Here is a 25243-nt window from a genome sequence, read left to right as displayed (position 1 = left end):
GCACTGATATGCAGCAATGATGGTCACTGATGGGCATCACCAATGGGTGCTGCTGACTGGCGGCACTGCCTGGCAGCACTGATGGGTGGCATTGCTGGGCAGCACTGCTGGACACTGACCATCCGTTCCCTGATGATCGGTGCAGATGTCCTCTGTGTCATTTGCCATTTATTGGCAGTACTTTCCTCATGCAGTGACTTCATTTACATTGTAATTTGCTGTCATTGGACATAGCTGATCACATGGTAAAAGGCCACTGTGATTAACCTTTTACCTCATGTGATAAGCTGCGTCCATAGGACACAGCGATCACTGAGAACGCTGGGTGTGCGCTGCTGGGGGCGCGAGGGAGGGTGTGTTCCGGGAGGACATCGCATGACGCCCTCTCAGATCTGGACAACCGCACTGTAGCTGTCATTCGGCTATAGAGCAGTTGACAAGTGGTTAATTTTTTATGTGTAATGAACAATGGTGGTTTAAAATAACATAGCTCATTGTATCTAGAGAGGCTTGACAATGGTGCTTATACCCAGAAATGCGTTGCTTCCTGTGTCCTCACCCACCCCTGTCGGTTGGTTGGTGTGCCAAGTCTCTTTACAGACTCCGTGCTCATTGGAGTGTTTCATCGCTCTGACTGGCAGCTTGCATTCTGTCTTTTGAGTGCATACAGCGCTGTGTGAGTTTCTGTATTGCTTGATGATTGTAAATCATCATTTGTTACAATGTACATGCTTACTGTGATTATTATTTTTTTTTTATTAGAGTTACTAGTTGCCTACATCCCTGTGCTCCTTTTTTTTCATTTTGCCTTCATCAGTGCAGATCCTCCTTGATCCTGATCTGAAGGTGCTGCAGGATGAATGTTAACCTATAATTTGCCAGAGGTCTTTATACTATATGCACATGATTGGAGTTTTCAACTTCTTTCATGTTACATTGGACTTATGGATGTACTATGCATGTACAGTATGTTGCCACAACTTTGACTGTTTTTTTGTGTTTCATTTTTATGCACAATTGTAATCTGCTTTGACTGCTTAATCCACTTCTCCCTATTAACATGCTAACAAATGGTTTAAATAAAACCTTTTCAGTTTTATTGCTTCATTTTAGACCCAGTGACATAACCACTGTGTCTTTGTGTCTCTCTAGGCAACACTGGCAGATCATGGCTGGTGGGAAGACTGGCTTGGAGTGTTGTTGTATATATCTTTCTTAAAACACCAACACCCTGCCTTCCTTAAAACACCAACACCCTCTTAAGAATTTCCAAAAATCACGACACGGCACATTATGTGGGTTGTTGATAGTGTTCTTGTGTTCAAGGGAAACTGGTAATGTTTGCTGGTTTCATTTTAAGGAGAAACTGTCGGATCAGAAATATTGGAGCTAAAATTGCTAACTTTTGTGTTTAGAAGTGTAAGCTTAAATATGTACCCAATGAAGTGACTGGCGTCAGGTGATAAACAAAGATGAAACAAATGCTCCTAGATAAGTTGTACCTCTTTAGCCTAGGTCTTTTCTTCTCTACATCCATTCAAAAACCATAATTTATACAGCTTGTTTGATATTTCATAAAGCAGGGGGCATGGATCTGAAGGTAATCTCAGTAAAGCTCAGTGAGAGCTGATTGGAGGGAAGGAACACACCCCTCTTCATGCAGCACACAGGAACATAGCTGAGGTTGTCAATCATAGGCTGTGTGCTGGGGCTTCCTCCTCTTCCCTTTTTTCACTTGGTGTCAGGAAAACTTGCCAGAAGTGATTCATACAGATAGCGCAAATAGGAACCACACTCAGTGCCCTGGATTGAGACAAGTACACACTGTAGAGGGATATATTTAATTTCAGAGGTTTACAACCACTTTAATGGTACCTTTCTTTCTTCACTACCTTCTTTACTGGTTGGACACTGATGCAGAACAAGCATGTACATCAAGGATTCTCAACCAGGATTCCTCCAAAGGTTGCTAGGGCTTCCTTGAGCAATTTCTGCCACTCAGATAAGATCCCACTTACACCATTGATATTTTTAGCTATCTGTAAGGGGGTCATTCTTACCAATGACTTCCAATGTAAGGAGCATTCTTCCCACTAGACATCACACTAATGTATCATGAGCTGTAGATATAGGATTTTTTAGCAGGGGTTCCCTGAGACCAGAAAGTTATTTCAAGGGTTCCTCTGTGTTGAAAAGGTTGAGAAAAGCTGATATACATATTAGGTGTCGTGGCAGCTCCAATTTTCCTATCTTGAAAGATTCCCTTTGAAAGACTACAAAACCATAGTCAAACTGATGAAGCGGGACTTGTTTGCTCGTACCAGCTGCTATTTCATAATTAACCATTTTTAGTTTCTTATTGTTTCAATAAAGCACATCAGGAACATGTAAAATATTGTGTTTGCAGTAAATTGCAGACTGAAACAATGACCTATGAAAACAGCTGTGCTACTACAAATGTTTATTTGTCAACCTATTTCACAATACATGATTTATCACTTGTAACAGATCTGAATCCAAAGCATTCCCTCTTGAACTGTAGAAATAATTTTTGTTGCCTGTGGCCACGGTGCATACTAGGTTAGGAATCTTGTTTTGTTGTTTGGCTTTGTTTTGTACTTAAATGTGTAGAAGAGTGACGTCTCAGGACCAATATTATAGATGGCAAGCAAGCTTGCTTGCTGCCCAGCTTGCACACACTCTTAACCCTAGTTCACATCTGTACAGTCGTGTGGGCTGTGATTTGCGTGGGCACAAGAGCCCATTCATTTGAATGGACTCAAGTGCCCTGGGACACGCAGGGAAGAAATCCCTGCACTACTTTGCAAATCGCAGGCCGCATGAGAACTGAGGTTCCGAGTACAGTTGCGATTTGCAGTGCGGGCGGCATGCCATTACAACTAATGGCACCCACCCGCATTCCTCTGTGTGGGTGGTGCAGCTGCAGGCATTTGTGCAGGTCCCGCAGTGGCAGCACCTGCACAGATGAGATGAGTTTAAAGCATTTTTTTTTTCTTGCTCTCTGCACCTTTCTGCTTCTGTCTCAGTCACTGGGAAGGCACATGCATATGTCTGAACAGGCATAGCAGCCAACATTCATCTCTGTGATGAACACAGGGTATAAGGCAAACATTTGAATAGCTCAGAATATCATTGCATCTCAACAAAGACAGTCACCCAACACAGTAGATTTTGCTTTCTGAAATGCGTTCTACTACTCAGTCGCAATGCATGTATGGAATTTGCCTTGAAGCTGAATCTTGGTAGTTACATTTTAAAGTATTACTAAATCCACAACAGTAAAATCAGTCTGTATACACAGTAAAGCATGCTTGATATACTCACTGTGGGACCTAAGGGGTTAATCCTTTGCATTGTCTAAAAATGCTATTTGATCCTGATTTCTCTGATCCTCCCCTTCTTCCAGTGTCCCCCCTCTTACCTCCTGATGAGACATATCATGTGGAGTCACTCTGCACATGCTCAGTTTGGTGTGTATTGCTTGAGAGGTTTTTTTTTTTTTTCTTGGGAGAGTGCATGTGATCAGACCAGGGCCAGTCAGCACTGTCTAGACAAAGGTCAGGGATCCTGCATCCTCCTGCAGCAGAAAGAAAACTCCTTTTACAAGCCTTAACCAGTGTTCTGCTGAACACTGATAGAAGTCACAAGACTGCTATAACTGCTGATGAGAGAAGTTATTTAACAGTTTATATTTACTAAAATAACTGCATTTCCATGTAGTGCGTACTGTGGGAGACCAGATATAGTGAATGCAGGGACCTGGGTTTAGTAAAACTTTAATGCCATCTGTGAAAAACTGTGTTCCTTCAATCTGCAATAGAGAGAAGGGCATTATACTGATTACCAATGTAAGTGGGCACTACAGTTTTAATTTTCTTGGCAGTCTTATGTCTATTACTAAAGCTAATTTTTTAACACCTCTTCCCCGCTCCACTTCTGTATACAACAAGATTATCTGCCTTGAGTGTCAAATAGGTTGGGTACACCACATTAGAGGAGTTTTCACCTTGAATTCCGTGTGAATGTTCATCTTGGTAGAAGCATGGTAAATATAGTAACTATTTAGCATGAGAAGTGGACTTCTGAGTGATGGGATTGTAGAGTGTCAGTACTCATCAGCAGGCCTGTTGTCCTCCACAGTATAGAGCTTCAAATGAATTAGACTCTGGCTCCATGGAGACAGATAAAGTCAATTCTTTTGTACAAAGGCTAACAAAACAAGCTCTCACATATAAATCCTCATCCCTGTAGTGCCTCATTAAAAGTGAAATTAGAAGCTGATAAAAGTAGCTTGGATATTTAATTAGATAATATTTCTGCAATTAAAAGGGTACAGAACTGCATAAGACTCTCTGACCTTTGATAATATGAAATGAACAAAAAGATCATGTTTGTCTGTGACTATCCTGAGGGATTTTTTTTCTCCTTCTTCCAAAAAAAAATCATATTTCCACAATTCATATGGACTTAAGCAGCATCTACCCAGCAGCAAAACAGAAGATAAATCCACCAGTTGAGAGTAGCTGTACTAACAGAAAAATATGTTTGGTTGCTCTCAAAACTGTCTCAGTACCTAGAGTCATGGGAAAAAACCATATGAAAACCACAAAATTCTTTCAATTGAAGGAATTTTCATGGAGGAGTGAATAAAAATGAATGTCACCAAGTTGATGTTAGAGATTGGTGTTCAGTTATGGATGAGACTAGTAGTACAGGATTATTTTCCACCAGGAAAGGATAATATCTCGGGGAATTTGTTTAAGGATATAGATGCACCGTTGGGGGGTATAGTAGTTAAGGGGGAGTTGTGCACTTTTCAAGATTTAAAGACAAAAGAAGAGATATTTGTAGTATTCGGTGAATTGAGAGATTATCAATTAAGACATTTTGTTTTGAAGTTGCTCTACCCCCTGAGGATGGCGGAGGATATGCTCCTGTTCAAAAAGATATTGGGCTGTGGTTTGGCTCCAAAACAAGTCACTTCTGGGATTTATAAGATTCCTACTGAATTGAGGGGGTGGGTCCTCCTCTGTTCTTAGAGAAATGGGAAAGGGAACTGGGAACAAAAATTAATGAAGCACAGAAGAATAAAATGTTTAAATTAACACATGGGGTGGCAAATATGAACACAGTTGAAATGAATTACAAATGTTTAGTGAGATGGTATTTCATACCAAGTGTTGCACATAGGCAATGAGCAGAAGCCTCACCGCTCTGTTGGACGGGATGTGGAGCTAAGGGAACAATGGCTCATATATGGTGGGATTGTCCAAAAATACAGGGTTTTTGGCAAGATATAATCCAAGTTATACAAGAGATATTGGGGATAACCATACAGAAGGATCCGTGGGTGTGTTTATTTTATAGGTCAGATGGTACCGGTGAAGCAGTATAAACATAGTGCATTATACCATCTAATTAGCACGACCAAAGGGCTTATTCCCAAATTTTGGCAGTTACAGGAACCTCCAACTATGAGGAACTGGTTAGACAGGGTTGACTATATAAACAAGATTGAGGAGTTGTACCATATAGATGAAGGTAAAATAGAAAAATTTAGAAAGGAATGGGGAAGATGGTTTGATTTTAAGACATCCGGAAAATATCTGGAAGTAGTGGAAGGCCTAGTGACCTGACCTGCGGTAGGAGATTTAACGGGGATCCCTTGTATCATGACCGTAGCGACACAGGAAAAGGGAAAAGAAAGGTTGGAGGGAAAGAAAGAATAATAAGAAAAAGAGGGTATAGACATGCATTGGATTGTTGGAGAGATATGGGCTGGGGTGGGTTGTGCGGAGGGTGAGGGCAGGGAGGGGGGGAGGGAGAGGGGAGATTGGGATGGGAAATTTTAGAAGAATTGTTTTTTGTTGTAAATGGTATATGGCTGTGTTCTTGTAATGAAAAAAATTAATAAAATATATAATTATAATTAAAAAGATAAATATATTTGTGTGCAGTTATGCAAAATGCCTATAAGAAGTCATTTCTGCAAAAGGAGGCAGTACCACCTTAGATGCCTAGATGGTGTTACCTTTTCCACAGTACACCATTACATGCACTGATGTTGTTGAATAATTTATCAAAAAGGCACCTTTTTCCTTTATTCAAGCCTCTCACCTTTAACTGTAGACATCATTTGAATAAGCATTTCAATTCTATAGAAATAAGTGGGTCCTGTTTGACAGCAAAATTAAAAGGTTCCACATCCCTCAATAATAAAAAAAAATTGTATTCAAATAAATTGAATAAAAATTATGGTGCCTTGAAAATCCAAAGTAGGTAAAAAATGAAACATTGTTAAAACACTCAAGAAGTGACCTATATATTTTATTTCTGTATAATGTTTACCTTTTCAAGTATGTTGCAGATTCAACATACTCCATAGGTCTACATACTTTTTTCACATGACTGTGGTTTATGCAAAAGGAATGATCATGGTGAATCTCTAGTACAGGGCCTTCAAACTTTCTAAATAAAAGGCCAGTTTGCTGTTTTCTGACTTTGGGAGGCCAGTCTGTCAGTGCGAGTAGAAAATGCCTTGGTGTCAATGGGAGTACACAATTCCCCATCGTTGGTGTCAGTGGGAGGAATAGTGCCTCAATGCCGGTGTTCGTGGGAGAAAGAGTGTCCCAAAAGCTGGATACAGGCAGGCAAAGGGCCGCACTTTGGAGACTACTGGTCTAGGAGAATAAAGAGTGTGTGTATGTATGTATATGTGTGTGTGTGTGTGTATATATATATATATATATATATATATATATATATATATATATGTGTATATGTGTATGTATATATATAATTAGATATTCAATATAGCCTTGAGGTTGAATATTGTAAATTGTTACCATGATAAATGAAGACCTAGCACCATTTTCATCACTCAGTTGTTCTTGCATAATGCACTTTATCCAGTGTGCATTTGAGGTATAATGGTACTCATAAACACTGGTCAGTAGATGACAGCCATGAAATGTATAAAGTCTCTGAAGTTTCAAGACATCTATGCTTGTATCTTGTACCTCTATGATATTTTAGAACATAATGACTAGGCCAATTTATATCTATGAATATGATATACTGGAAGTATCCACTGATTTGCTTTCTTATTTCAGCTCTGATCCTATGTACTAATATAACAAAATGCTCATTTGTTTCAGCATTAAGTAGTTCAGTCACATGTTGACTAATACATGAGTGCTTATTTTCTTTATTTTTTTTTATTTGTGTTTTTATTTAGTTTACTGTGTGTATTTTTTCAAATTATTTTGTGTTACTTTTTATCTCTTTATTTGCCATGGAGTTTGCTGTATTATGGTTTTTCTGTGTTCAAACTATGCAAGTAAGAAGTGTTTTTAAAACAAATTCCACTTTGTTGCTGTTTGGTGAAAGGGTCTTCTCCCAGGCCCCACCTGTGAATCAGGGTTCTGCTATGAGCTGATCTTCTCGATTTGAAGTAGTTACTTTCTCCATACAGTATATTTCTGTAAAGAGTCAGTTGCTGGTTTCTTCTCAGGGATATATGCACAAGGCATTCTAAAAGGGGGAAATAGAAAATTCAGATATTGGGGGAATCCTTTCCATCAGCGTCACACAGAGCATTAATTGCTTAATGGAGGATTCAAACCCTTCCTATTTAAAAAGCTACATAAAATGTTTTAAATAGAGATCAAAGTACATATATCAACATTGCTGTTTTTTTCCCGTGAAGTTGCAGATTAATTTACTATCGACATCTATCTGCCAGTTATATTTTATGGTTGTAAAATACCTGGCAGTGATTTAGGGTCTGTAGCCATTATTTTTCCAAGGATTCCTTCCTTGTGATTCAATATGTGATACTTTACCATATCAGCACAACGCAGACACATTAAGATTTACTGGGCACAAACCAAAATATAAAGTTGTATTTTAGAACTGTAAGTGCAGTTACAATTATTTTTAGTTTTTTTTGTTTTTTTTTTATTTGTAACACTGTAAATTGCATGTGTCAAACACAAGGCCCCACCTTGTTTCAGCAATTGGCAGCAGAGAGGAAGACATAACTCCTACAGATCTTGTAACTCTTTGTGCAGCTACAGCACCCCCACCCCGTCTCCACCTCCCTTGGTCTTAACATTCAGCATATTCTGGCAGCTGACTCCATTCCTTCTCTGGTCCTTCTCCGGTCTTACCGGCCCTTTGAGGGCAACCATAATACTGATGTGGCCCGCGATGAAATTGAGTTTGACACAACCACAAAGAACAATTCCAGGCATCAAATTAAAGCAATCAATGATCAGGCAAACACTGCAAGTGCCCTTCAGTTAGAAACTTCACTTGATTTACTTCCGTCCTTCTACAGGTTCCCTAGGAGTGTACTTCCTGAAGCCTGTGCATAACTTAGTTTTCCTTCCCCTATTTTTTCCCCCTTCCGAATCTTGTCTTTTTCTGTCATTCCTTCTCTTGCCTTTCCCTCCCTCTCTATGCTTCCTTTTGTGTTCCCATCAGTCATATTTAGTTTTGCAGGACAGTGTTGAATCTGATTGACAGCTTTAAGAAACTTTTACTGTTATTGTGTACTTTTGTATAATTTTTTTCAGAATTCTATCTGCATGTAAGAGTCAGCAAGGAGCCTACAGTATGAGACTTTGAGAACACCTCTCCTGTATCACAAACAAGGGTTCCCGTATAATCAGATTACCAACAAAAAGGGACTCCGTTGTCATGGTTTACAATATAGAATTTAGACCATATTTTCCTTGAAAATCAGACTTAAAAAAAGTATTTTTCCTAAGGAAAAAATCTTGAATCAACGTAGAACCCTAAAACCTGCAAATATTATCTAGGTGTACATACACAGATTGAACCCTGAGATATAACATTTTATTTATTTATTACAGGTACTTGTGTAGCGCCATCAATTTACGCAGCACTTTACATATACAGTTCAAAATAATAGTGTGTTGAAAAAAGTGAATAAAGCTCAAAATCCTTCTAATAGCTTTTATTTACATACCCACAAATGCATTGGGAACACTACACATTCTATTCCAAATCAAAACATGAAGAAAAATATATCAAATAGGTGGTGTTACTCTAAAAAAAAAAAAAGTGAAGAAAAGTGAATATTAGACTGTTCAAAAAAAAAAAAAAATAGCAGTGTTTGTATTTTTCTTTAAAAACTCAAACATTCACTATATAAACTGAAAAATGTTTGAAGATTTTGCTTTCCTTTTGAATCACTTAATTAATATTTAGTTGTATAAGCACTGTTTCTGAGAACTGCTGTACATCTGTGTTGCATGGAGTCAACCAACTTCTGGCACCTGTGAACAGGTATTCCAGCCCAGGATGATTGGATTACATTCCACAGTTCTTCTCTATTTCTTGGTTTTGCCTCAGAAACTGCATTTTTGATGTCACCCCACAAGTTTTCTATTGGATTAAGATCTGGGGATTGGTCTGGCCACTCCATAACGTCAATCTTGTTGGTCTGGAACCAAGATGTTGCACATTTACTGGTGTGTTTGGGGTCGTTGTCTTGTTGGAACACCCATTTCAAGGGCATTTCCTCCTCAGCATAAGGCAGCATGACCTCTTCAAGTATTCTGATGTATTCAAACTGATCCATGATCCCTGGTATGCGATAAATAGGCCCAACACCGTAGTATGAGAAACATCCCCATATCATGATGCTTGCGCAACCATGCTTCACTGCCTTCACAGTGTACTGTGGCTTGAATTCAGTGTTTGGGGGTCATCTGACAAACTGTCTCCGGCCACTAGACCCAAAAAGAACAATCTTACTTTCATCAGTCCACAAAATGTTGCGCCATTTCTCTTTAGGCCAGTCAGTATGCTCTTTGGCAAATTGTAACCTCTTCAGCACGTCTTTTTTTCAACAGTGGGACTTTGCGGGGGCTTCTTGCAGATAGCTTGGCTTCACGTAGGCGTCTTCTAATTGTAACAGTACTCACAGGTAACTTTAGACCTTCTCTGATCTTCCTGGAGCTGATTGTTGGCTGAGTCTTTGCCATTTTGGCTATTCTATCCATTCGAATGGTAGTTTTTCGCTTTCTTCCACGTCTTTCAGGTTTTGGTTGCCATTTTAAAGCATTTGCGATCATTTTAGCTGAGCAGCCTATCGTTTTCTGCACTTCTTTATGTTTTCCCCTCTCCAATCAACTTTTTAATCAAGGTACGCTGTTCTTCTGAACAATGTCTGGAACGACCCATTTTCCTCAGAATTTCAGAGAGAAATGCCCTGTAACCAGCATGTGCAACATTTGCTGCCTTCCTTCCTTAAATAAGGGCAATAATTGCCACCTGTTTTTCAAAAAATGAATGACCTCACTAATAGAACTCCACACTGCTATTATTTTGAATATGCCCCTTTCAATTAGTGATTCAATTACACAGAATCAGCAGCATGATTGTCATGACTGTTGGGTCTGTTGGATTTCTATTACTCTACTACACCTTATAATAAATTATTTGCCATGTAGAAATATCATTTCTACCAAAAACAGTGATTGATCAGGTTAGTGATGTCTGACTGTTATTATTTTGAACACAACTGTATATTGTACATTCACATCAATCCCTCACTTGCATTCATATATACACATACTAGGGCCAATTTAGACAGGATCCAATTAAGCTACAAGCATGTCTTTGGAATGTGGGAGGAAATGGGAGTACCTGAAGGAAACCCATGCAGACACAGGGAGAACATGCAAACTCCAGGCAGGTGGTGCCGTGGTTGGGATTCAAACCAACGACCCTAGTACTGCCAGGTGGAAGTGCTAACCATTTGGCCACTGTGCTATTTGTTCATGACACTATGCAGAACTTGTACTGTACATGAGACAGTAGTAACGGACATATGAAGACATACCCGTATACCTTGTGCTGCAACCATTTAGTACTCAAGTGGATAATCTGCAAAGCATCACCTTGGGTGTGATTTACTGGCAGGTCTACAATGACTAACTTGTACAATATTTTGGTATTGTACTGGTGCTTTAAATTCAAAATTTTTAAAAGTAATATAAATTGTTCTTTATAAACCTTTTGTAAGCTTCAGCACTACTATATAGTTGAATGTGCACAAATGGCAAAGAGATGAAATAAGAAGTCTTTTTAAGACTGGCAGGTGTCCGTTTTGTATTCTATTCCATCATTTAAAATAAATCAGAATTAAAGAGAGAGAGGAAACAAAGTCCCTATCGCAGAACTGCTTAACAGAGTCTTATAATTTATTAGCTTGACTGTTTCAGATCTCACTTTCAGGATGTAAGCTGAATGCCTTTAGGGTATCATAATTTTGCACAAAATAAATATTTTATCTCCCTCTAATAAATTCCCAGACGTGACTTTCACTTTGCAGCTTTTCAGTATAATAGAGGTCGGTTATGGAAAGTAATAAGATCCTATTGATATTCCACTGGGATGAATACATTTTGCTATATGTAGTTATCATAGTCTCATACTCCCTTTTTTTTTTTTTTTCTTTTTTTAATGAAAATGACTACAAGAAGATACTTTTTTGTCACTGAAATCACTGAAAAAAGCACAAAGGGTTCATTGCTACCTGACAATTAATTTGGTGTGGTACCCACAATAGCTGAGACTATACTCTAAAATTTCCTAAATCTGACTGTTTTGTATGCTAATAATAAATAAATATTAGTATTAATAGGCAGGGAGAACAACTGCAAAAAATGTATGGAAAGTATGTAAAAGAGAAAATAAGAGCATACTGTTTACGTTTGCCCCCTGAACCTCCATTAAAATATATATTTATATATTACTGCTTTGGAGTATTAGCTGCTTGAGGTGCTTTTATCATAAGAAAATGTATTACAGGGTTTATAATGTTGGGGAGATCGCTCGATATGCCACACATTTCTTCAAAGTGTGATGCAATTTTGAGGGATTATTGCTGTTGCCATGCAGAATAGGCACGTGTTAACACAGACTACCATTATTAAATGTTACTAATACAGCATCACTGTCACCCTAGGTTCACACCTAAGCGGTTTCCAGAAACACATTACAGTCCATTTAGCATGATTTCCTATGGGATACGTCCACATCTCCATGGTTTTATCCGGTGCATTTTTCGAAAGGGTCAGGGATTTTTTTTTTTTAATGCAAAAAGTTGCGTTTTTGGTTCTATAGACTTAATGGAAATGCTACAGAAAAGCACGTAGTGCATTTTTGATGTGTTTTGCATTTTGAATCTGCTAGCAACAAGAACATTTTTAAAAACAAAAATGCAAAATGTGGCAAAAACACACTGCAGAAACAGACCAAATGCAACAAATGCAAACTGCATAGGTGTGAACCTAGCCTTCGACCAGATTGTCATTATGGGCAATTTAGAAATGGCATTTGGCAAGTTTTGTAATAAAAAATTTTAGTGTTCATAGTTAAGGGTCCATTTACATTTTTGAGTTATGTTGTGTGTGCCAACACACGCTAATGTGCCCAAAATCAGACATGCACTGGTTTTTTTGGCACTGAAATACACTACTGTGAGCTACCATGCATTGCAGTACATTGCGATGTAGGTTCTTTGCCTTAGTGCAGTGAAGTGCCATTCAAAATGTTTAAAATAAATAGCACCACAATGCATGTATAATGCATTACTGCAATGTGGAAGTGTACTGTAAGTAAGTCCTCAAAGTACATTTTGAGCAGATGCGTTATTTTGGCAATACGTTTAAAACTGCGTATACCTATAACTATAGATTGTTTCAATGAAAACCTGCAAGCCTCTAGCTGTATTAGCTCTATTAAAGTAGACGTTTAGGCCTTGAGGCAATGCATATTAAATGTGTTGGTGCAATGCAGTGCTATTTGTTCCGAGTAACACCCCAACACACCTATTAATGGATATGAGTTGCAGCACAACATGCAGCATCACAGTAGCCTGCATTGCAATGTGCTACTGAACACTTGGTGGGAGGTCACATTTTTAAGGTGAGAGTTCACCTGGTGATGATTGAGCTGTGGAATTTGTAGTGAATTTTACTACATGGAGGTGAGGCTTCATTTTGAAGCAAGGCTGCTTTTTCAGCTTATAATTGGACTTTTATTTGCACATTGTGGTTTGAGATTGGAACATTTCTTCACTTCATTGTTATTCATTTATATATGTATTGATTTATATGCACAGGAGTATATTATTACAGTAGATGTATTATGTGAAGCATATTTTGTGGGGTTTAATTTCACACATACCATTGTGGGACTAGCGCAGCACTATTTTTGATATGTTATAGTTCTTCATGACTAGTATGAGAGGTCTCTGAGTGCATTGCGGCTAGACCAGGGGTGGGCAAACTTTTTGACTTGAGGGCCGCAATGGGTTCATATATTGGACCCGGGGGCCGGACCAAGAGTAGATGAATGATGTGTATGTGTCATCCATAGTAAGTATAGTAATATTCCCCCATAGTAAGCATAGTAATTAATCCCCCATATAGTAATTCATCCCCCATATAGTAATTCATCCCCCATATAGTAATTCATCCCCCATAGTAATTCATCCCCCATATTAATTCATCCCCCATATAGTAATTCATCCCCCATATAGTAATTCATCCCCCCTATAGTAATTCATTCCACATATTAATTCATCCCCCATATTAAGTCCCCAAGTCCCCCCTGTGTCAATTCACTTACCTTTGCTCCGCGCGTTCCTCTCGCCGTGTTCCCGCGCCGTTCCGGTGTAGCATGAAAATCTGTCTCCTATGAGGATCTGTCCCCCACGACGTATCTGCGCATGTGCCAGTTTCAGGCATTAGCAACCGATCGATCTCCGGCACATGCGCAGATACGTCGAGGGGGACAGATCCTCATAGGAGACAGATTTTCATGCTACACCGGTCTTCAGGGCGGACTGTGAGAGGAGCCTAGCGGGAGCCTAGCTCTGCGGGCCGGATTAAAAGGTCCGCCGGGCCGTATACGGCCCGCGGGCCGTAGTTTGCCCATTGCTGGGCTAGACACTACTTTTGTATACTATTTGGATTATATTTAATATCATTTTTGTCAATTTATTGTGTGTATAGCACAATAGGGTTTGGAATTATTTATAGCAGTGCATACGGATTTGATTGTTTGGACATCCCCTATAAATGTGATATACCGCAGACTGGGAGAGCTATCTTGCCTTAAAGCATTTTTTTTGTCTAATAGTTTTCTGTGTTTTCAGTGTATGTAAATTGTTTGTTCTTATATACAGCTTTTATACATTTGGGTTTTTTCCCCTTTCTTACCCCCATGTTTTAAAATGTGTTTAAGAAAACATGAAAATTGAGAAATTCTTGACTGATTTACGTGTTTGAGATCAGTAACTTACCAAGCAGCTTACCTTGCAGTTCGCATTTGTACAATGTGTTTGGGATGGACAACACAATTATTTAGTCACAGGTTCTGTTCAAAAATAATAATTTTCATAAATGAAATATGTATAATAGTATTCAGCCATTTACAAGTTACACATGTTGACCTATGTATATTTTCTTCACTAGCTGCTCAGCTGGACAACATTGGCTTCAGCATTATCCGGAAGTGTATCCAAGCAGTGGAAACAAGAGGTAAGGAAGAGTGATTGCAACAGATGGCATAAAGCTTAGGTCAATTTCATTATCACAATCAAGGCTGTACAGCTGTGTATAACATGGTGCTTCTCATGTGCTTAGGAAATGGTTATGATAAATCATCAATAGATGATGTCTGCAAACGTTTTCAAGTTCTGACCAAATTAGATTTTTATTATTTTGACTACACTCAATTGTGCTTTCATTTAATGCGTCCTACATTTACTTTTATATATATTTTTTAAACAGTTCCATTATATTGTGAGTTCCTAGCTGTACTTTTTTTTGTTTTGTTTTTTAATACTTACATTGGCTGTTGTTAGATAGATTAGGGCAGTTAGGACATAATTTGGTTACAAGCAAACTATATAAACAAAGATATTAATGGGCTATATGCTCTATAGGGTCATGCATGAGTGAGTCATAGACATTTATATTCATTTTCTTCATTGAGTTTGATTATCCAGAAATAGCGCATGTTGTGATGCCAACAATTAAATAACAGCCTGCAGAATACAAATGTGAAGCAATTGAAACACCCTCCTGGTTATTTTGTTTGAGCTCTGTAAAGAACATGGAACTAAGAATATAATTTGCATGGTGCATATGGAGCATTCTCAGAGATGGTTACGGTTAATATCCAAAGTAAGGATGCAGACAGCTCTTAGCTTACTTTTACATCACACAATAGTTCTATTCAATGTTTCACAGTCAGATGCTTAAGACTCTCAAGACTATTGTTGGGGACTCGTACAGATGGCTACCACCACATCTTAAGTTCAAATGGCATTATGTATTAAAGTGATATTAAACCCTTAGTTTTTAAGTACTCTTCAGCTGATTTAATCAGTTATGGCTATGCATTTTATGTATCATTTAATCCTTACCTATGTTGCAAATTTAGCTGGTGCCATGACCACTGCCCTGAGTTTTCTGTTTACATAGTTACATAGTCAAGTTGAAAAAAAACCACAAGCCTATCTAGTTCAGTCATCCCTTTTTTAAACAATCTACCGATTTAGTTCTCAACTTCCTCAAGAACTAGTTCTGAATGGAGTCTATTCCACATTTTTACACCTCTTACTGTGAAAAAGCCTTTCCATATGTGCAGGGTAAATCTCTTTTTATTCCAGATGTAAGCAATGCCCCCTTAAAGAGGAGCTGCAGTCTTTTCGAGAAAAATTAGCTGCTGACTTTTACTAAAAGGACACTTACCTATCCAGAGATCCAGCGTCCTTCCTCATCCGGGCTAGTTCTTCACATGTCTTCAGGTCCCTGGCGCAGATATGTTTACTGTTGGAAGTCGGCTGTGATGCCTTGCAGCTTAATAACCAGCTTCCCACTGCACTTGTGTGAGCCGCACTGTGTTTTGTGAATAGCAGCCTTCTGGGACCCATAATGTTTCCCAGGAAGTTGCGGGGAGCAAAGAGCATCCGCTGGAATCGCCATGGCAATGTGACCATACGTGGGAAGCTGGTACCTGTGAAAACCAGGTTCCCCCTCCCCTCCTCAAAAAAAATTCCAAAAGTAAAAGAGGCAGGCATAAAGTGGAACTTCACCTTTAGGGGGAAGTTTCGCTTTAAAATGAATAACTCTACACCAAGTTCATTATATGGGCCACTTGTGTAGTTACACATGTTGATCATATCCCCCTTAATTGCCTTTTCTGAAGAGAGAATAAATTCAGTTTAGCTAATCTTTTTCATATTTTTAGGTCCTCCATGCATCTTACTAGTTTGGTTGCCCTTCACGGCTCTTTCTCCAGTACCCAATAACCTTTTTTGGGAACTGGAGCCCAAAACACTACTGAATATTCCAAATGATGTCTTACTAATTTTGTATACAAGGGCAAAATTTGTTCTCTCTCTCATCTCTCTCTCTCTCTCTCTCTCTCTCTCTCTCTCGTCTCTCTCTCTGTCTCTCTTATCTCTCTCTATCACCCCCCCTCCCCCTCCCTCCCTCCCTCCCTCCCTCCCCCCCTCCCTCCCCCCTCCCCCCCTCCCTCCCTCCCTCCCCCCCTCCCTCCCCCCTCCCTCCCTCCCTCCCTCCCCCCCTCCCTCCCCCTCCCTCCATCTCTCTATCTCCCTCTCCCCCCTCTCTCTCTCACCCTCCCTCCCTCCCTCTCTCTCACCCTCCCTCCCTCCCTCTCTCTCACCCTCCCTCCCTCCCTCTCTCTCACCCTCCCTCCCTCCCTCTCTCTCTCTCCCTCTCTCACCCCCTCTCCCTCTCTCACCCCCCTCTCTCTCTCGCTCTCTCACCCCCCTCTCTCTCTCGCTCTCTCACCCCCCTCTCATCTCCCCTCTCTCATCCTATCTCTCACCCATCTCTCTCTCTCGCTCTCTCATCCTCCCCCCCTCTCTCCCTCTCTCATCCTCCCTCTCTCACCCACCTCTCTCATCCTCCCTCTCTCACCCACCTCTCTCATCCTCACCTCTCTCGCTCTCTCATTCCCCCTCTCTCTCATCTCCCCCATCTCTCTCACCCCCCCTCTCTCATCTCCCCCATCTCTCTCACCCCCCCCCTCTCTCATCCCTCTCTCTCATCCCTCTCTCTCTCTCTCATCCTCATCATCACCCCCCCTCTCTCTCTCTCATATCTCTCTCTTCCCCCCTCTCTCATATCTCCCCCCCCCTCTCTCGCACCCCCTATCTCTCTCTCTCTCTCTCACACACCCCCTCTCTCACCCCTCCCTCATCTCTCTATCTCTCTCTTCTCTCATCTTCATCTCTCTCTCTCTCTCTCTCTCTCTCTCTCATCCTCTCTCTCTCTCTCTCATCCTCTCTCTCTCTCTCTCTCTCTCTCTCTCTTTCATCCTCTCTCTCTCTCTCTCTCTCTCTCTCTCTCTCTCTCTCTCTCTCATTGATTCTTCCAGTTGTACTTCTAGAATTTGTGTTGATTGCATGTTTTTATGACCACAGGTACATTACTTTACAGGGGATGGTAAAACCAGGCAGTTGAGCAGCATGGAAAGTAGCTATTCAGGAAAAAAAAAAAAGTATTAATGAGATGGTAGGATCGCCCCCTGAACACCTGATAGTGATTACTCGCACTTTAAAAAGCAATCTACCCTGGATCGCTTCTCAGATAATGAACAAGTGTGAACTTAGCCTTATAGTCATGACCTTGTTTTGATGAAAAATATAAAGTCAGCACTCTGCAAATTGATCTTCGTGATTTTTTTCACCTCTATACTTGAGGCCATTTGTGCGATCCAGTGAGTTGACTCAATTTTGTATATTTCAGGAAATAAAATAGTTTAAACTATATTCCTTCTTTTCATCTCGTGACTTAAATTCCTTTATATTCTGCTTCTTAGGGTTCAGGGGGTTACACACAATACATCTGCTAAAATGATCAAATCTAGTTCAACCTCCTAAAAAAAAAAAAGTTAATTGCTAGGAAAGTATGTAATATCTTTGTTCTTTCAATAACAATTTTGGGTTGCTGAGATAATGCATCTTTCAGCAGTCCAATATTTATGCCTAATAACTGTTATTTTTCATACTACTGTAGTATAAATTATAATGAATTAAAGTGAAAATTCTTTATTTCATCCTTTCATCCAGAGAGATAAGCAGTGGATATACTTCTTAACCTTTTCATAAGCGTTATCTACTGCCTTAGTTTTATATGTCTTTAACAAAAATATTTCAGGTTAACTTCTTGCATTTTCAGTACTGTATTTTTTTTATACAAACATTTCTACTAAGGCAACATTTATCTAGTTTAAATATTATGTATCCCGTAAAGCCCCACTCTGGGATACAATCAACAAATCACACAATATTCTGGTATTCCATTTATACAAATTGTGCTGGATTTTGTAAAGTAGTTTAAAAACCGAGATGCAAAAAAAAATTAAAAATAAAAAAACATTATACAGCTACCTACAACTGACAATTTTTATATCTTCTCTCCCTAGTCTGGTATGGGAGGAAAAATAGTAACTTTCCCCCATCTCTCCATGACACACATAGAACTACACATTCCATTATGCAATGGGATGTTCATTTCCTAAGTGGTTGTTACTGGTGTTGCAGGCCCATGGGTGGTGTATGGGAGAGCGATCTTGTAATTTGTCATTGTCCCCAATACCCCTTGACCAGTTTGGCTGCAAGCAGCTGAGTATAGACTTTTTGTGTAGTAATTTCTACTATTGTAGATCTGGGGGTCTGTTCCAGCACAAATCTTTCTTTAGCAAGTTTTCCTTTTCTGTGCTGCTGATTTGGGACTAGATTTATGTACCTATATTTATTTACCATTTTTGGGTGCTGCTGTTTTGGGGTCTTATTTTTTACAAATGTTGCTGATTGGTGCTCTTGTGCACTTCATTATTGTTTGTGAGAGCTGCATATCTGGGGTGTGATGCATTCCTTTCAATATTTTTCCCCCTAAATTAGCTCCTAGTAAAACATGTTATATACATCAAAATTAATATTGGCTTAATAAATTGTGTTGTAGTGTAATGGTCAGAGCTCCTACTTGACATACAAATGTCTGTGAGTAAAAGATGTTTTTTCCAAGAAATTGAAAAATATAGTATTTAATTTAGAAATACAAATCTTTGATATTACTATTTAAAAAATAGAGCTTTTCGGTAAAGCTCAGCATTATTAATAAAAATGGACAGCACTAAACTCACAGCCTGTCTCTCCAATCTAAGCATTGAAAGTGTGATCTCTGTAACTTACAGTTGTGATGATAGCAATAACTCCAATCTCAGTTGGATACCACAGTAGGTGACTCAATTGAGATGATATCTTGTAGATCTTGTGAAGTTTATTCCATAAACTGAGAGAATCTTACAACAATGAACATCTGATAGGTCAAAAGATCATAATGTGCTCTGCTTCATGAGACATGAGGCTTGCTGCAATGCATTACTGGGAAGGGGGTGGGCTATCTATACAGCATTAACTAAACCAAAGGAAAGGGAGAAGCAGAGACAAAATATAGAAAACACTTAAAGGCATATGACAGTCATGTGAAACATGACACTTCTGTATACCAAATAGGAGCTCTAACCATTACACTACAGCACCACCTGTTATGCCAGTTTTAATTTAGATGTATAGATCATGTTTTTCTAGGTGCACATTTAAAAATATTGATAGAAACGCATCACACCCCAGCTTTGCAGCTTTTATATGCAATAATGAAATGCATGAGAGCAGAGATCAGCAGCTCAATACGTTTTGCATGGAAAGATTGGTGAAGAAGCAATTATCCCAAATGAGCAGCACTTGAAAATGAAAAGTAAATAGGTACAGGTACATAAATTCAAACCCCAGATCAGCAGCACTAGTAATCACTACCTCACTACACATCTGTTTTGAATCTCCTACAGGATAGTAATTTAATTGCACTGAGGGTACTGCTAACTTTACACTAGCCAAAAAAAAAAATTCAAACTTGCTTTGAATATCAAACACTCGGTCGTGAGAGCAAACTATAGTGCCATCATGTAATGACTGAATTTCGAACGATAAATTGTTCAATGGGCATATATTAATCAGCTTTTCGTTTGTTCTGTCACATATGCACAGTAGAAGCCGTTTTAACAGGCGAGAAACACATTAATCTTTCAATTTATCGTTTGTACGGCAGAAGTTTTCCAACCCATTCCTTCAATTTTTTTTGGCTCTGAAAAGTCAAAAATTATTTTCTATTTGTGCCCATTAACTGGAAGAAAAACGAACAAATGGTCCAAATGACAGATTTTCGAAATATTTTTATGTCTAGTGTAAGGGAACCATAAGTTAGCCGATTAAACAGTGGATGGAGCAGGGCAGAGATTACTATAAGTAAACAGTAAGTTTCTGCAGAATTTTAGTAGCATTGCCTACAGTTTATTCCATGCTGATGTGATTATATTAGCAACATAGCTGCTGGAAATAAACAGGAACTGTTCTGGTAACCAATTATCCTAATGAAGATAGAGGAGCCACTAGGGTCCAGTCTCCTGGACAGAGAATTAAAGACTTTGAACCATGACACTAATAAATGATTGAAGGAGAATGATGCTTAAGTAAGGTAAATAGAGAAAGGATGAATAATATGTTTACATATCTCTGCCAAACTAGTGAAGAGAGATTTAGCCAGGAGTGGGGCGTTAATTACAGCACATAGAGTATTTACCAAGTGTTAGTTTATCCTAATTATGCCCTTAACTGTGTTAATTTTTGACAAGTACTGCTAAATATCATTTCTATGTAATCCTTTATGCCTGGGGTCTCCCAACTTGCTAAACAATGGGCCAGTTTACTGACCTTTAGGAGGGCCAGACTTTGGCCAGTGGAAGTAGAAAAAGTCCTGGTGTTATTGGGAGGAATAGTGCCCCATCATTGGTGTCAGTGGGAGAAATAGTGGCTCATTGTGTCAGTGAGAGCAATAGTGCCCCATTGTTGGTGTCAGTGGGGGGGAGTAGTGTCTGTCATTGGTATCAGTGGAAGGAGTAGTGCCCCCATGGTGGTATCAATGATAAGAATTATCCCCTCATTGTTCATATCCGTAGGAGAAATAGTGCCCCAAGGGCCAGATAAGAGGCAAGCAAAGGGCCACAGACAGTTCCCAGGTCACAGTTTGGAGACCACTGCTTTACGCCATTGAAAATGCTGAAATGAACCAATCTTGTATATTCTGAATACTATTTAGTATGCACTTAACCTTCTATCCAGGATATTGAATAATTATTTGACAGTCCCCTGATTTTCTGGAAGGAACCCCCAAGATGAACCACGTGTTGTAAAGCACTAGTATCAGGGATATTCTATGATGATAGCTAATATATACACATAACAGTTGGCAGTTTAGCATTGCTCACCTTTGTATTAGGGTAGCAGTCTGAACATTTTGGAAAACAAACATAAACCAAGCCAGTTATTAGTATAAAATTTTTTGTTGAATACAACCTAAAATTAATCTTATTTGATCACTCCACGACTGGTTCAGCAAGATCAAAACTATAGCCAAAGCAGCTGCTACAGGGCTCCGGGGACACTCAAACTGTTTTCTGTGCTTCTTCCCCAATACAAAATTTTGAAAAGCCACAAAAACTCCAGCATAAAAGGCATGTATTCAAAAGCATTGGCAGAATAATATAAACATTGGAAAGGCCACATCCCAAATCAACAGTGTAATTACATCAAAGTATAAAAGGGTATCAGTAAGTTCTCCAAAACCATGTGTTTATTAATTGATGCAAAATCACAATTGATTGTAGTTGCCATTATAGATATGCACCAATGAAATCAAATCATAGATTTTAGCTATATTCAAATACTTGCAGCCATGTAAAATGTTGTGCACTTGCACTGTAGATAGTTAGGCAAATCTCCACTTTGCTCATATGAGAGACTTAGGCACCCGGCCCCTAATCTGAGAACAAAATTGGCCTCCTTCAGCCTGAGGGAATATCGCAACAATATCAGTCCCCATAAAATAATGCTCAGAGTGGTGGATAAATACTTTATCCATTTTGTTCTACTATGGCATGTGAATATGTCAGTTCAAGCACTATCACATGCATTGCAATCCTAGATGAATCCTTCAGCACTAGCGGCATAAGGTGGTGATCGAACAACACTAGACCATGTATCATGACTCATGGACACTATCCGTTCCAGGCAGTGCATACCCAATGCAGCACTTCCTCTGGCAAGTCACAGAATTCTAAAAAAAAACTCAACTTATTGCATTAGGATAGAGCGCACGAAATGTGCTGTGGGATGCCAAGCTTCTGTCTGTGTTTTCTCCAGGAATGATGATTTGTACATTCCCTTTAGTGATGGTAAAGGTATAATAGATTATATTCTGACTGGCTCATTCATCCTTCAGAGGATGGGACCTACAGTGCTGATCAGTACTCTGGAAGCTATAGTGCTGGGGAGCTAGATATGTTGCTGTTGGAGGTATGATAGGAATCCTAGAGTTTTCCTGACACTCATTAGAACTGAACAAGTGTTTTGGATAAGCTTCAATAGTACAAAACAAATCCAGTTGAAAGTGACAGACTACTATTCAATATATCTAGAGGTGATAGATCAGGGGTTAAAGTTTCGAGTCCAGACCTACTAGCCGGTCACAAAACTTAATCTCCACGAGTTCTCCCACCCAACCTTGCCCATGTCCGCCCCCAACCATGCCCCCTTAAAGCTTAGGAAATTACATTTTTCTTTAGAATAAAGAGTCCAAAATATAAAACTGTACACAGTAATGTATATCCCAGCTTCCCTGTACTCCATTATAGTGATATGACATGTATACAGTAATAATTACTGTATACATGTCATCACTATAATGGAGTACAGGGGAGCTGGGATATACATTACTGTATACATGTCATATCACTATAATGGAGTACAGGGGAGCTGGGATATACATTACTGAGTAATGTATATCCCAGCTCCCCTGTATTCCATTATAGTGATATGACATGTTGTACACAGTACTTACTCCTAGTCCCTCCGAGTCCCCCGCGGCGGTGGAGAGGGTGTCTCCTCTCAGCGGAGCCGAAGAAGCCGGAAACCGGAAGTTGTAAACCGGAACTCAGCTTCACAATGAGGCTTGTAGTGCAGGTGCAGTCGCTCCATGCTTTATCTGTGCTTGCCACAGAGGAATTTCTCCTCGCATTAGGCGAGCGGCTTTTTCAAGCCCTGTGATAGATATATTGCTAGAGGGATAGATATGCAGCTTCTTGTGTTGATATGCAAAGAATATTGCTTGACGAGGTTTATAGTGACTCCACTACTGTGGAGCTGATACATCGTCATGGAGGAAGATATAGTGTGTGTGTGTGTGTGTGTGTTACTATTCATTCAAGCATTGATCAGTGACTGCATGCAATGGATAGCATTTACCATTACATACCTGATAACCTGTATGACAATCAAACTGCGCAAATGATCAGTTTTATTTTAAAGACTAGATTCTTCTTGTTCACATCAGGAAGTAAAAACCCTATTTTCATTAGTTACTCTAGACACCATATTCTTCTGTATCAAAGCAAGTATTAGTCAACAGATACAGCGATGCCATGTTATACCATTATTATTATTATTATACAGTATTTATATGGCGCTGAAAAGTTTGCTCAGCGCTGTACATTGTAGTGGGGGACAGTACATGAGAAAATACAGATACAATACACAAGGGGTTCGAGGGCCCTGCTCTTTGGAGCTTACAATCCATTACAGTACCTGCCATAATGGCCATTTTCAAATTCATGCCATCTTGACAGGCTTACACAATGCTTGGGGAGGGAGTGTATGCCAATGTGCTCATATACAGAAAATTATTCTACACCACATATAACTGCTGCCCCATGTGCCTTGCCATCATTTTCACCCCAAGGTATTTTTCATTTCTGGTTTTCAATCCCATGAATGACAGAAGACTGCTAAGGAGATACAACCATTATAATCAGTCTATACTACAAAATGTCAAAGGAAAAAATCTGGAGAATTAATTTGACTTGACACTGTAACAATGATGTGCATAAATAATGACGGTGAATATGTGTCATTATTCTGCTACAATTGACAGCCATAATCAGGACATAAATGAACAATTGCAGGTTTTAAAACCGCTTGACTGTTTAAAAAGTCTTTTGTGAATATTGAAATGGGTAGTTGCTATTGTAATTTACATCTACTGCTTCAGAAGGATTCTGCTGTGATCAGGCTTTTACTTGAAGAACTTGTCCCTTAAGTTAACTGGACCTTGATTTGACTGCAGTTAGATTCAATATATGTGTTTCTTGGTCAAATTCTGCCATCAGTCAGGAGAACCCAGTAGCAACTAATGTATATATAATTGCAAAACCTTTAAGTTTTGGATAGAGGGAAGAGGGATTAGAACCTCTGTCAGTTATTATTGCTCTTAGTGTCCCATTAGGGAGATTCACCCTATTTGTCCTGTTTACCGTTATTATTGAAAGTAAAAGAAAATCCCACATTTTGGGTTGTCCCCTGAAAAGTAATAGAGAGGAAATCTTCCAATGGGGATACTAGTTCTGTTGACTTGGGGGTGCTCCAAGGGAATTCTTTAATTTGCAGGGACTTCCTCTCACGTCCTGTTTTGGCTGTGGGACAGAAAGTGAATGGAAATTCACCTAATGGGACACAGATGGCAAAAAAAAAACCTTACAGGAGTTTATAACCCTTCCTTACTCTATCCACAATGAAAAAGAGCTTTGACCATAGTTCCACTTTAACAATGTCCATCGATATTAGATGAAATTGCCTGTTTGATATGATTAGATGATGATTCTGTTGTAATATCTTGTATGGTGTTAGAATTAGTCTACTATATGTTTGGCAGTGTTTTAGGTGTTTATTTGTTCATTGTTGGCTCATGTCATGAGCTTCTTACTGTATGTACTGTAGGTATGTTTAACCTCTTTATCTCTCGTATCTGTATACATTTTGTGGACCAGAGATTTTTTTTTTAGAATTTTGCTATGGCCCTGTTCAATGTTTATTTTGTTACTTAAAATGATTTGTAAAGGCAAAAATTAGATTTTTTTTAAAAATAACAAACATATTATACTTACCTGCTCTGTGCAATAGATTTGCACAGAGCAGCCCTGATCCTTCCCTTCTCAGGTCCCCCACCTGCACTCCTGACCCATCCCC

At 39.2% G+C, this 25243-nt stretch overlaps 1 protein-coding gene across 3 annotated transcripts in view; it reads left to right on the top strand.

Annotated features, from left to right (window-relative positions):
- The window catches only part of ARHGAP26 (Rho GTPase activating protein 26), a 643079-nt gene that overhangs the window by 292181 nt on the left and 325655 nt on the right, over nucleotides 1-25243 (top strand). For all 3 annotated transcript variants that reach the window (XM_089673029.1, XM_089673028.1, XM_089673027.1), the window contains exon 13: nucleotides 14541-14606. In XM_089673029.1, the coding sequence (XP_089529155.1) occupies nucleotides 14541-14606 (66 nt within the window). The remainder of the gene's footprint in view (nucleotides 1-14540; nucleotides 14607-25243) is intronic.

The sequence above is a fragment of the Staurois parvus genome, unplaced genomic scaffold (genome assembly GCF_062004578.1).
Source record: "Staurois parvus isolate SC_StPar_1 unplaced genomic scaffold, SC_StPar_1.0 ptg000133l, whole genome shotgun sequence".
NCBI classification, from domain to species: domain Eukaryota; kingdom Metazoa; phylum Chordata; class Amphibia; order Anura; family Ranidae; genus Staurois; species Staurois parvus.
Note: the sequence above shows the minus strand (reverse complement) of the source record. Positions and strands in the feature narration are given on the sequence as shown.